Source organism: Pelophylax lessonae (assembly GCF_965119305.1).
Source record: "Pelophylax lessonae genome assembly, chromosome: 4".
Taxonomy (NCBI): Eukaryota; Metazoa; Chordata; class Amphibia; order Anura; family Ranidae; genus Pelophylax; species Pelophylax lessonae.
In genome coordinates, this window is record NC_138771.1 from 291,022,816 (window position 1) to 291,036,823 (window position 14,008).

General features: G+C 42.6%; 1 protein-coding gene across 2 annotated transcripts in view; it reads left to right on the forward strand.

The window, feature by feature from the left end:
- Positions 1 to 14,008, forward strand: part of MON2 (MON2 homolog, regulator of endosome-to-Golgi trafficking) — a 271,194-nt gene that overhangs the window by 192,355 nt on the left and 64,831 nt on the right. For both annotated transcript variants that reach the window (XM_082256725.1, XM_082256726.1), the window contains one exon: positions 11,416 to 11,476. In XM_082256725.1, the coding sequence (XP_082112851.1) occupies positions 11,416 to 11,476 (61 nt within the window). The remainder of the gene's footprint in view (positions 1 to 11,415; positions 11,477 to 14,008) is intronic.

The following is a 14,008-nucleotide window of genomic DNA, read 5'->3' on the forward strand; positions in this document are numbered from 1 at the left end:
GACGGGCTGGATGTTGAGATCCGGTGGTCACCCCAGTTCAGCCTACGAGCGCGTGCAGGCCATAGCTCCGCGCTGGGTCGGCCGCGACAAAGTCCCATTAAAAGGACTGAACCCGCGAGTTAAACGTCTCGCTGAAACGCCAAAGACCATGAGTCACGGCGTCCGTATCGGTCGACAGCCCTCCCGCCTCGGTGGAGAGGGGTACTGTCAGGAGTTGGTGCCCGCCTGGTTCCGGTATGGTGAGTAGTATGTTCCCCCTTTTTTCCCTGACGGGTTTTGTGGTGAACGCGGGCCCCTCTCTGTATGGTAAGAAAGAGTTCTTTCTATCCTATAACATGTCACAAATCCTCCTACTTTGAGTGTGATTTTATGTGTGCAAAAAGCCAGGAGGCTTGGTTTGGGAGCTAACAATCTATTGTATACATGTTTTAAAGATGTAATCTGTGGCATTCTGGGAATCTTATGGGTAAAGTATAACCTACCTACCAGTCAGAAGCCATGGACATGTAGACTGCCTTCCAAGTCAGATCTCCAGCTAATAGCAGGCCTCCCGAACGGCCATGCGGTCCGCCAGGGCCGGTACCGCCAACCACGCCATATCCCCATGCAGAGAGAGTGTTGTGTGCCTGCAGCACACCGCTAGTCAGCACAGGCCGCCGCCATTTTTTTTGCTGGATCGCACGAGCCGCCATTTTGGCGTAGCCTCGTGTCTCCAGCATGGGGGCGGCCATGTTTGAGGTGATTCTACACCTCGTGGAGCTTGGGGGAGGCGCCGGAAGGCGTGCAGAGGGGCGGAGCCGCCTCCTTTCTTCCTGGGCAGCCAGCCAAAAGACTTCCTGTTTGTCTAAGACAGCGCTGTAAGCTGTTGCAGTTCAACTCTGAACATCAAGTGGTGAGCCTGGGGGTCTATCTCTCTCTCTCTCTCTCGATCGATAGGGATCCCTAGCAGGTAACACTAAGGGGTTTTTTTGTGGCGCTGAGGGTCAAAAAAAAAAAAAAAAAAAGTTTTTTCTTTACTTTGAATTATATCATCCAGGAAGTAACTGGAGTTATTATGGACCCTGCCACACATATTCCCCCACCTGTTTCCCTCGAGGGGGCCTCGGGACCCGCCGGTGCACAGAGTATAGAGTCATTTACAGCAATTTTGGAGTCTATGGTGGCTCGGGTGGAGGCGGCCTGTCAGGGACGGGGGTCAAGGAAGCTACCCCCGCCTACCCCTATACTATCTGACACCTCTGACTCTGATTCAGAGATGGTCACTGCAGTTGCAGGTTCCTCTGCAAGGGCTGTTATCCCAGGTAAAGCCCCCTCAGACAGTGAGGAGGACGCTTCTTCTCCTGCTATAATTCAGGAAGAAGCATTGGTGGACGCACTAGTTGTGGCAGTGCAAGAAACCTTAAAACTTGAGGCTTTACCGGCAGAGGCAATTGAAACAGAGAGGCCTTTTGGGACTAATAAGCCCATCAAGACGGCGAAGGCTTTTCCTGTACCTAAATGTTTTGGTAATCAGATTAAAGGAGAATGGGAGCATTCTAAACGTACCTTTACTATTTCCAAGCGTATTGCTAGACGCTATCCGTTTGAGGAATCCATCATTAAGAAATGGACGGTACCACCAGTCGTGGATCCGCCTATTTCCAGGCTGAATAAAGCCACGGTTATTCCAGTGGAGGACACTTCGTCCTTTAAGGATCCGGTGGATCGAAAGATAGAAGCGGAGTCCCGCACTATCTTTTCTCTGATAGGGTCAGCATTTAGACCAGTAATTGTTATTGGTCTAGTTTCCCAGACACTTACGGAATGGGCGAAAATGGTACGCCAAGATCTTAGGGGAAAAGATATTCCCCAGGAGACATCTGATTTGATAGAACAGATCATACAAGGGCTACGGTTTATCTGTGACGCAGCCTTGGACACTACTCCCTTGTTAGGGCATGCATCTAAGTTAGCAGTGATCCTCAGACGTGTGCTGTGGTTAAAATGCTGGTCAGCTGACCTAGGTTCCAAAAAGACTTTGACCAATCTCCCTTTCCAGGGGAATCGTCTATTTGGAGCCAACCTAGATGAAATCATTAAGGATGCCACCGGGGGCAAGAGTACTTTTTTGCCACAGGCTGCAAAAGCTAAGGGACCTCGCAACAAGCGAGGACCTTTCTTTACCGCCCATAAAGGGCGCCCGGCTGGTACTCCCGGGAAAGGCAAGACTCCTCCAGGAGGGTTCAAGAAGGGCTGGTCGGACAAGCAGAGGACCAACCCAGCCAAACCCGAAGTAAAGGAGTACACAGCCTGAAGGTGCGCCCCCACCCGATTTCAGGGTGGGGGGACGTTTTCACCGGTATTCAGGACATTAGATCGAGCATCAACCACTACTACCGGTGCGATTCTTCCCTTCCAACATTTAAGTACAGGAAGCGGTAGTTACCGTTCCCTGTATAGATCTTTTCCTTTACCTTTTCCTAAGATTAGTCCCGATACCTCACAGGAATCGGATCTGATTGACCAGATAGGCCAAGTAGCCTCTAGTCGGGTGACTTCGGTCCCTGAGGTTCAACCAGAAAAGATCACCTTTCCTGATAACTATCAGGTATCTGATAAATGTGTGGGAACAGAAAACGACCAGACTTTCTCGGATGGTCGGGGCCAGATAGCTCTAGGGACGCCTGGTTCAGATCCAATCAGCGCCAGTGGTCCTAGAAATTCTAGGCTGGCCTCTTCAAGCCGGCCTGGCCGACTTGGACATGTTAGTCGCAGACGTTCCGTGGGAACTTCGTCTCAGGGAGTGTCTGTAGTCTCAAGGACCTATTTACCTTCGTGCTTTACAGTCGCTGGTTTTAATGGCCTGGCCATTGAGACCCAAGTACTGAAGGACAGAGGTTTGTCTACTTCAGTCATTCCTACCCTTATTAAAGCAAGGAAAGCGACTTCCAGCAAAGTCTATTATCACACATGGAAGACTTATATTAAGTGGTGCGAATCTTTAGGATTTCCTCCACGTACCTATTCGGTGTCTCGAATATTGGCCTTTTTGCAACAAGGGGTTGAGCAGAAGCTAGCCTTGAGCACCATCAAGGGTCAAGTTTCAGCATTAGCAATCTTCTTTCAGAAACCTTTAGCTACCAAATCCTTGGTGCGGAATTTCATCCAGGGGGTGCGGCACCTGGCTCCTCCAGTCCGCGCGCCCTTACCGCCCTGGGATCTTAATTGGGTTTTGTCGGTTCTACAGAAACCTCCCTTTGAAAACATCAGGGAGATTCCCTTGCTTACTTTATCCCAGAAGGTGGTCTTCTTGGTGGCTATTACTTCTGCTCGCAGGGTGTCAGAACTGGCTGCATTATCATGCCAGTCCCCATACCTAGTGATTCATAGGGATAAGGTAGTACTTCATCCTAAGCCATCTTTTCTTCCTAAGGTGGTTTCAGATTTTCATCTGAATGAAGATATTGTACTACCTTCCTTGGGTCCTCAGCCCAAGCATCATCGGGAACATGCGTTGCATTCCTTGGATGTGGTTCGGGCAATCAGGGTATACCTGAAAGCTACGGAATCATTCCGTAAGACGGATTCACTTTTTGTGATCACGGATGGCCCCAGAAAGGGTTTGCCTGCATCTGCCGCGACCATTGCCAAATGGATTAGACAAACGGTGGTACAGGCTTATTCTATTAAGGGTCAGAGTCCTCCGTTCCCTGTTAGGGCGCACTCCACTCGAGCGCTCAGTACTTCCTGGGCCTTTCGCCATCAGGCGTCAGTGGTCCAGGTATGTAAGGCGGCCACTTGGTCGTCGGTACATACCTTTACTAAATTCTATAAAATTGATGTGACGGCATCGGCGGATGCCTCATTTGGTCGCAAGGTTTTGCAGGCCGCAATTTGAGGAGACCGGTGGTCTACCTCGAGGGTTTTTTTCTGTTTGAAAATTTTTTTTGTTGAGTCTCATCATTAAGGATGAGCATTGTAAACTTCTAGTTGGCACCGGTTGGGCCTTCTAGATTGGGATTTGATTTCCATTTTCCCACCCCTCAGTTGTGATACTGCTCTGGGACGTCCCGAAGGTGGTGTATCACCGAGGACTACGTCTGTCGATGAGCGCTAGAGAAAAATGGATTTTTGTAAAATCTTACCGTAAAATCCTTTTCTCTTAGCTCATCGACAGACGTAGTCCCCGCCCCTCTGTTTTGGAGTTGGGTTGGGTTAAATTCTCTAAGCACTGCTTTTTCACATAACTGATTTGCTGAGGCAGAGAGAGAGAGGATATACCCTCTGGGACTGCCCCTAGGGTGTGGCCAGAGCTTTTTAATTTCCTGTCTAGTCCTGCTCCTGCGGAGGTAACATAACCCGAAGGTGGTGTATCACCGAGGACTACGTCTGTCGATGAGCTAAGAGAAAAGGATTTTACGGTAAGATTTTACAAAAATCCATTTATTCTCCCTATTGGATCTGAAAAGTATCCTCGTTTTTAGCTATAATACTAAATGTAATATGAACCATTGTCAAATTTCAGTACTCTGACATCTAAAAATGTATACCCTACTATCATATTGTAATTTGCACACAGAAAACAGTTATATGTTTTGTGATCAGAAGCAAACAACACACTCATGAGTGCACTGTTGGCCAATGAGAAGAGCATGGGCAAGTCTCTAAACTGAAAGTTCATAAAATGAATAATCACTGGGGATGAGGTGCTAAGTTTAGATGGCTGCAGGCTCTGATAAGGGCTAGAAGGGACTATGTAAAAATGCAGAAAAGAAAGAGAGGAGTACCATCTAAGTGCAGCAATGTTGGTACATGTTATTCCAAGGATAAATAATAAGACTCACAAGGATATAAACGCATATGGTAATGTACTGGGTTCATCCACTCCTGGGGAGGACAGGCTGCGGTGAGAGATGAGGTCTCTGCTGGTTCCTGCTTCACTGGTGGCTCCCAACGTTTCTGGAGACTCGGGTTCATTCAGACAGAGCCACTAGCGTCACTTCTGGGTTGATGGTGGACTTGGCTGTGCGTGCGTTTGAATCATGCATACTTCTTTATTAGGCAAAGTTTTGTGATCAGCTACCATCTAGCTATAATTTGGCTCCTCTGTCCAACCAGTCATTTTGCTGCTCAATAAATGGAGGTGGTATTGCTCCAGTAAGTGTGCTAATGACAGGGTTACTGGGTAAAATAAAGGAAACATCCTTAAAAAGGGAAACTAATGTAGCTAACACATCTGAGGGCTGGTAGTCTTCTATATATTACATTTTTGTTCTTGGGTTTAGCTACATCCAGCGGTAAAAGCAGATGATTGTTTTACTTGACCAGTCCTTAATAATATCTTTCCAAGTACATTATATGTGTAGAGTCTATCCAAAGATATGAATTCAAAGTGGTTCTAAAGGTAGAATATTTGTGAACGCCGATAGCCTGCTCGGGAGTGAGCCCACACGTTCACCCCCATAGCAAGGGACTCATGATGGTGGCGCACGCTGGAGAATAGGAGACTACAGCGCCGGCCAGGGACCCCAGAAGAGGAGGTTCAGGTCTGCACTGTGCAATACAACTGTATAGAGCAGGTAAGTAATGTTTGTTATTTTACAAAGAAAGCCTTTACAACCACTTTAAAGGATATGTATACAGTATCAGCATTTTGTTCACTTTAAGTAACCATACTGTATTTTTTTTTTAAAGCCCCTATTATTTTATTCATTTATTGTACTTTGTGTTTAACCAATTAAAGTGATTGTAAAATCTCATTTATTTTAGTTTTTTTAAGTAACAAACATGTTATACTTACCTGCCCTGTGAAGTGGTTTTGCACAGAGCATCCTGGATCCTCCTCTTCTCAAATCCCTATTTGCTGCTCCTTGCCCCTCCCTTGAGTCAAGTGCCCCCACAGCAAGCAGCTTGCTATGGGGGCACCCGAGCTGAGCTGCAGTTCCATGTGTCCATTCAGACACAAAGCTGCCACCCTCTCTCTCCCCTGATTGGCTGACTGGCTTTGATTGATGCTTGAGGGACTCGTAGACATCGCTGGACAGAGATGGGGCTCAGGTAAGTATTAGGGGGTGATGGGGAGGCTGCTACACACAGAAGGCTTTTTATCTTAATGCATAGAATGCATTAAAAAAAACCTTCTGCCTTTACAACTCCTTCAAGGACCAGGCTGTTTCTGACACATGTTGTTTACAAGTTAAAAATCAGTATTTTTTGCTAGAAAATTACTTAGAACCCCCAATCATATATTTTTTTTTTATAATTGAAAATTAAGGTAAAGAACATCCCAAATTTTGGGTTGTCCCCAGAAAAGTAATAGGGGAAATCTCCTAATGGGGACACTAATTCTGGGGACCTGGAGGTCCCCAAGAAATTCCCTTAATTTGCAGGGTTTTCCTCTCACTTCTTGTTTTGGCAAAGGGACAGGAAGTAAATGTAAATCTCCCCAATGAGACCCAGATGGCAAAAAAAAAAAAAAAAACTGACAAGGGGTTTTTACCCTTCCTTACTCTGTCCAAAATTACATACACCCAGTGAAGTGAACAGCCTCAGATGATGCACAGAGATAGAACAAATCCTCCTATATAGATTCTGCGAATTTATCTGCAGTATTCTCTTCCCTACATCCCTTAAAAAGGGCAGGATCCTGTCAAAATCCTTCTCAATCTGTTAGTATCGCAGAGGAGGGGACGGAGAGGCTGCAGTTACAGTGTGTGAGAGCTTTTTGGAGGAAAGGAACACTCCCCCCCCCCACAGCTAAAGAACTGTGTTTGAATTGACAAGCTGTGTGCTGAGCTCCCTCCCCATCACAAATTTATCTCATGTCTTGGGAAAACCTCTCAGAAGTGGCTCACGCTGATAAGAGAGGAATGTAGCACCAGAGAGAAATGACACTCTAAGCTTTGGAGAGAGACAAGTAAACACTATAGATATGTGCTTTGTTCAAATTTCATGACAAAGGTTTAAAACCATTTTACGTTTTTTGAAGTTACTGTACTAGTTAATTGTAGTTGGATGTTGCCTTCCCTTTTTCCAGTGTGACGTAGGGGATGACTGGTTGCTAGGAGCAGCAGGAACAGATCATCTTCAGATGAGGCTCATTGCAGCACACATTCAAACACTGGCATTAATAAACCGTTAAATAGCAGAACAAAAATGAAAATTCTTTTTTGTCAAGTCAAAAATAGCAACGCCTCTGGCATCGAGGCTTGCAAGTGAGACAAATCGAACAGAGCTCCAATATGTCCCCCATTTTGGTAGGAATCCAGTCCAAATCATGTAAATTCTTCTATGTCGGTCTTTAATCCCTCACTTGTCATAAATCAGTAATGTGATCTTCACATTTTCTTTCTGTGTAATATGCGAGAAGTGGGGGCGGGGAGATAAATACCAAATATCTATTGCTGGTAACTTGAGCAAGTTGATTGGAAACTTGCCAAGCAAATAAGAGATTGTCTGAATTAAGCTGCCATTTGTAATAAGTAGAAGCTGCACAGTAATTGGGTTATAGTGCTCCTGATGAGGGAACATGTCTACTCATAAAAGCAGGACATCAGTAGATGGCTGCTGGTAACTGTTTGTTTTTTGCTTCTAACATCCCATGGGGCCACCAAGGAGTATCCACTATCACTGGATGTGTACTACTGTTGCTGTCTTTTTTTTTTTTTTCTTAGAAATGTGTGGCCAGAATACATCATGCTCATTATTATTGGTAATTTGGTCAGATTAGTTACAAATATGATATTATCATAAATGTTCTATTGTTCAGTCCAGTGCACATAAGAATGTAAATTTTTAATAATCCATTTAATACAATACATTTGTCACAAGCAGTCCTATAATTAGGATTTCCAGGTGCAGTTACTCATAGCAATAATCTGACTTCAGCAAAGTGAATTTCGATATGTCACTTTTTGTTAATAACATACCTGCAGTTATGTAAAAGTCATTTAGTACTTTTGTCATATTGGATCTCCACTGGCTATGGTAAGTTTTTGGGCTGTCAATTTTGATTGAATCTTCATGCTGGTAACCTGTCGTTGTTCAAAATAAAATCAATATATAAAGCAGTGCAGCGTTACCCAAAATATATTATATGCATAAATATACATCTGATGTGGCACTATATATTCACATGTAATAAGATGTAACATGCATGAAACAGAGTGTATACATCAATATAACCAGTTCTGGACCGGAAGGATTTTCCCCCTAATGACCAGGCCATTTTTTGCGACTCGGCACTGTGTTACTTTAGCGGAAAATTGCGCGGTCGTGCAACGCTGTACCGAAATAAAATTTAGGTCCTTTTTTTCCTACAAATAGAGCTTTCTTTTAGTGGTACTTGATCACCTGTGCAATTTTTATCTTTTGCGCTATAAACAAAAAAAGAGCGACAATTCTGAAAAAAAAAACAATATTTTTCACATTCTGCTATATAACATTCCCAAAAAAATTTAAGTATCATTTTTTTTTTTATCCTTTTAGGCCAATTTGTATTCTGCTACATATTTTTGGTAACAAAAATCGCAATAAGCGTATTTTGATTGGTTTGCGCAAAAGTTATCGTGTCTACGAACTAGGGGAAAGATTTATGTAATTTTTATTTATTTCTTACTAATAATGGCGGTGATCTGGGACAGATCAAACCCCTAACTGACCTTTTTGACACTTTTGGTGGGACCAGTTACATTACTACAGCACTACAGGTTTGCACAGGAGGGGCTGCCGTAACTGGATAATCTCCCACAAAATGTAGAGGAAAACACTTAAGTGTCCTCACACACTATGCAATGACCAAAAGTGAATGATAAAATAGGCCAAACAAGAAATCTTCTGTGGTGCCAGAATCTTAGTGATATATGGGTCTGCTCACTTCTGTATTGGACCTCAAAGCACCCTAAGCTTTATATATATATATATATATATAGGCACACCATTCAGATCTATCTTCAGAAATTGCTCCTGCGACAGACACCTTCCGCAACTCACAATCATAGGAATGGCAATAAAAGGAAGAAAGACTAATAGTGCTCTCTGTATACTATTTGACATAAAATAGAAAGGAAGACTAATAGTGCTCTTCGTATATGATTTGATATGAAATAGAAAGGGATACTAAGGCCTCATACACACTGGACGTTTTTACAGCTGCTGTTTTTGGCGTCAGACGTTTTTTTCTGCAGCCAATAAACTCCCCAGCATGTTATCCTATGCGTCCATGCACACATAGGCTGTTATCAGCAGTTTTTGGCAGGGGCGTTTTCTAGCTGTAAAAAAAACCTGGAAAGTAGTGGGTTTTGAGTGGCGTTTTTTCAGCTGTAAAACGGCTGTAACGTAGATAAACACTGAGAAACGCCAAAAAAAAAAACGCTGCTAACTTGTGTATTTTGAAGTTTTTGAAGTATTTGATTCCATTGCTTTTTTTAATCCTGGGTTCTGTTTCGATGTATCGTTCATGAAACATAGCCTGGGTTCACACTGGTGCATGCTAAACATCTCATGTGATTTGCACCAAAAATGCACCGCATTCCTGTGCACATCACATGTGATATCTGTGAGATGCGATTTGAGCCATATATTTTGTATCGCTCAAATTGCATCACATTTGCACCAAAATGTTGTAGGACCCTTTTTGGTCTCTACCCCTAATCGTATTGCATGGGTGTGAACACCCATGCGATGCGTTTCTGGCAAGCGCACTTCATTTTGCAATCTGTTTTGGGGTATTGTTCATGGAACATGAAGCCCCCTTTGACATTGTGCCAATTTGGCATGCGATTTGTCATGTCGAAAGGTGAAAAATTGTGGTACAAAAGCATATAAAAGTAATGTAGTCAACAACAGTAAACAACAGCTATATAAAAGTAATGTAGTCAACAACAGTAAACAACAGCTATATAAAAGTAATGTAGTCAACTACAGTAAACAACAGCTATAGAAAAGTAATGTAGTCAACAACAGTAAACAACAGCTATATAAAAGTAACGTAGTCAACAACAGTAAACAACAGCTATAGAAAAGTAATGTAGTCAACAACAGCTATATAAAAGTAATGTAGTCAACAACAGTAAACAACAGCTATATAAGTCCCTGTTCACACTGGGGCGACCTGTGAGGCGACCTGGTCGCCTCACAGGTCGCCGTAGGTCGCCTTCCATAGGGAAGCTCCGACTTAGAAAAAGGGTCCAGAGCTTCTTTGGGGCGACCCGGAGCGACCGTCATAGACTTCAATGTTATGAAGTCCGTGCCGGCCGCCCCTCGGAGGTCGCCCCTGGAAGTCGGATCGCCCCAGTGTGAACGGGGCCTAAAAGTAATGTAGTCAACAACAGTAAACAACAGCTCGGCGGTAAGTTTTTACCCCTTTTTTCATTAAAAAAAATAGTATGCAGAGCACACTATTCTTCCTTTGTATTTTATGCCATTTCTATGATTGTGAGTTGTAGACGATATCTGTTGGAGGAGCAGTTACTAAAGATAGAATTGAATGATGTGCCCATATGTTGATAAAGCTGTTTTGACCTCTTAGGAAGCTTTGAGGTCCAATAGAGAGGTGAGCAGACCCACATACTGTATCACTGGGTGAAGTGTGTGTTCTTATCTAAGGAGGAGCATCCTCATTAATATTATTACAGAAGATTCTGTGAACTTTGCACCACAGAAGATTTTTTGTTTGGACTTTTTTTGTATTCTCTTTTGGTTAATGCATGGTGTGTGAGGACCCCACTGTTTTATGTATTGATATTATACAAGGGTTTTGTGGAATCACTTATCAGTATATGCTTGCTACTCACATTAGGGGGTTTGACTGCACACATTGCTTTTTGTTTAACTTTTCCAGTTGTCCAGAATAAAGCCTGCCTCTGTGGTTGTCTGCATATATTCTAGAAATGAATGTTGGTGGCATATGGACACACATTTATATAGAACGATACTTTAGCAGTTGGAAAATGTGCTGCTTTAGGGCTTGCATTTTCCACTACAGGATTACAGCTTTTACAGAATCTGAAAAAAATAAGATGCACAACCTGGCGGTTTAATTGTGTAAAATGTTGGGTTTCTGTAGGGTGGTCAGTGTTCTTTCTGAAGAACCTGATCATTTCTTAGGAACCCAGAACGGTTGGAATACGTTAGCAGGCCTTTGCTAAAAGACTTCCCTTTTTCACTGATTGTGAATTGTGTAGGGAGGGAAACATCTTGTGTATGAGCTGCTAAAGGTTATCTACCGAAAAGGTAAATTAGGGCGTGTGAAATGATGCTGGCACAATGGGTCCAGATGCAAATGTGTAATGATTTCCTTTCTAAGTAAATGCCGGATTTTTTTTTTTTTTCTTTATATATATAACTTTGAAATGTTATTCCACACACAGCATCACTTTACTTCCTGGAACTACCACCAGAGTAATACTGTTTTTTCTTCTTTTTTTTTCTCTCTAGCTCACCTCCAGATAATCTTTCAATTGAAGAGTTTCAAAGAAATGAGAGTATTGATGTAGAGGTGAGTGGAGGAAGAAGAGAGAGCTCTCTTTGTAATGCCATCTGTGTGAGGTGGGGGGAGGCGAACGTCAATACTCTGTTGCTAGTAACTTGAGCAAGCTCATAGAAATATTCACAAGCAAATATAGATCTTCGGTGAATTAAGCTGTCACTTGTAATAACTATAAGCCGTTCGGCAGTGGGTTACCGCTCCTAACCAAATGTTCAGACAGATTTATTATCGACATTGTTCAAAGCATAAATACCGAGCACGGAAGTGACAGTTCATACTCCCAAATGGTTTACTTGCTCGAAATTACCTGAAGGCAAATCCAGGGTATGTTTTACATACCTTTATATATTTAGATATTCTGCATGTTAACAATTCCCTTTCATTCACTTGACAAGTGCAGAGTCGTGTATTTGGGAGAAAAGTTGTTGGGTTTGTTTTGCTTTTTTTTTCTTTCATCATATTTTGTTGGGCTGTTTCAAATCATTATGCAGTCCTTGGATTTTACTTATTGATAATTTAGATCAATATAGTTTAATTGGCCTTAAAGTGTATTTCCACCTTTGCAGCTGGATTGGGATAACACCTACTTTATTTTTGTTACATGTCCCTATTCACATATAATTTAAAACTGCAGCTTACCTTTTTTTAGAAGGACCCCCCAGCAAGAAAAGAATCCTTGGTACTTTTTTTTTGGGGGGGGGGGGGGGGTGGTCAACTGTGTTTGCCATAATTAACCCTGTCTGTACTGTGCAGGCAGATCTTCATTATCAGTTTTAACTATATTTTATTTATGTCTGTCCTAGCAAAGCATTTAGTAGAGGCTGGGCTTCTTGTATTTTATGTTAATGAGGACAGTCTTGGGACAGATTCACTCGAATGCGTGGTATACACACAGGCATTTTTTTTTTTGTTGTTCTACCCAGCAGGCTGAACAAAAATGAAGTGCTCACTGTACTAACTATGCAATATTAGAACAGCGACCTTCCCACTAAGCTATTGTGTTCTGACAGGGGGGACTGCCCCTTCCCTCCAGAGCACACCTGCCAGCGCTCGCAGCAATTGTCTGACAGCACTGATCGGATGCCGATCAGTTGCTGGTTTTCCAGCTTGCCTGTTCTATAGAAGTTAGATAGGCTGCTGTACATACTGGCCGAATTTTTTGGCCAGTGTGTACCAGCTTTAAAGTGATTGATTGTAAAGCCTTGGGGTTTTTTTTAGCTAAAAATAACAAACGTGTATACTTACCTGCTCTGTGCAGTTGGTTTTGCGCAGAGCAGCCCAGATCCTCCTCGGGTCCCTCTTAGGCTCTCCTGGCCCCTCCCTCCTGTTGAGTGCTGCTTGCTGTGGGGGCAACCGAGCTGAGTCAAAGCTCCCTGTATCCATTCAGACACGAAACCGCAGACCGGCCCCGCCCCCTCTCTCTCCTGATTGGCTGACTGACTTTGACAGCAGGAACCAATCACGCCACACACTGCTGTCTCAGCCAATTTGGAGGGGAGTTCCGGGCAGCTGAGACATTCCTGCAACATCGCTGGATAAAGTTAGGCTCCGGTAAGTATTAGGGGGGCTGAGGGGGCTGCTGCACACAGAAGGTTTTTTTATCTTAGTGCACAAAATGCATTATGATAAAAAAAAAAAAAAACCTTCTGCCTTTACAATCCCTTTACCATTGTTCAAAAAACATTGCAGTCAGCCATGACATGAAAAACCACTTCCTGAAAAACATCAACGTTTTCTAAAAGGTAAGAAATATTTTTTTAGGCATGCCGTGTCAATGGGAACACATGACAAACATATAGTGGGGTTCTCTCAAATTTGACTGCAGAAGTGGAGATGCACATTAAGTTAATAAGTGAGGGTTCATGCATAGAGAACGTGATAGCCAAGCTATTAAAAAAAAAAAAAAAAAAAAACTATTTTAGTACACATACAGACTAGACAAAAACATGTAACTATATTTAATTTATAAATTGTAATATAATTAAGTATTCATTTCTCGGACAGAGATTCACATCAAATACATTTTGACTGAAAGTGATATAAAAGGCTGTTGCTTTTTTTTTTTCCTTAATAACGAACATGTTATACTTGCCTGCTCTGTGCAATGTTTTTTTAACAGAACAGCACTCCTGTGACCAACAAGAGAAATATGACCAAAAGAGCTTTGGCCATACTTCTCTTTTAAAGCCTTGCTAGTATACTTTTATATGTTCTAATTCTTACATCTTACAATATCGTGCTCCTATCCTGGCACTCGTCCACATGTTTTACAATACCAGGCTTATACACAATGAGATTTTTTTTTTATTTTATTAAATCAAATTCTATTTAAACAACATTTTATACATTAACAACAGTGAGACAAATTGCCACCCAGGGCGGAAGACAAAACCAACAAAAGAGAATATCAATAATCCATATTATTTAAACCAAAGAAAACCGAACACCACACAAAAAAAACCTTATGGAACCTAACAAAATGAAAACATATGTTCTATCCATCAGGACCATACAGCAATAAATTTATGCATAGAATTTCTC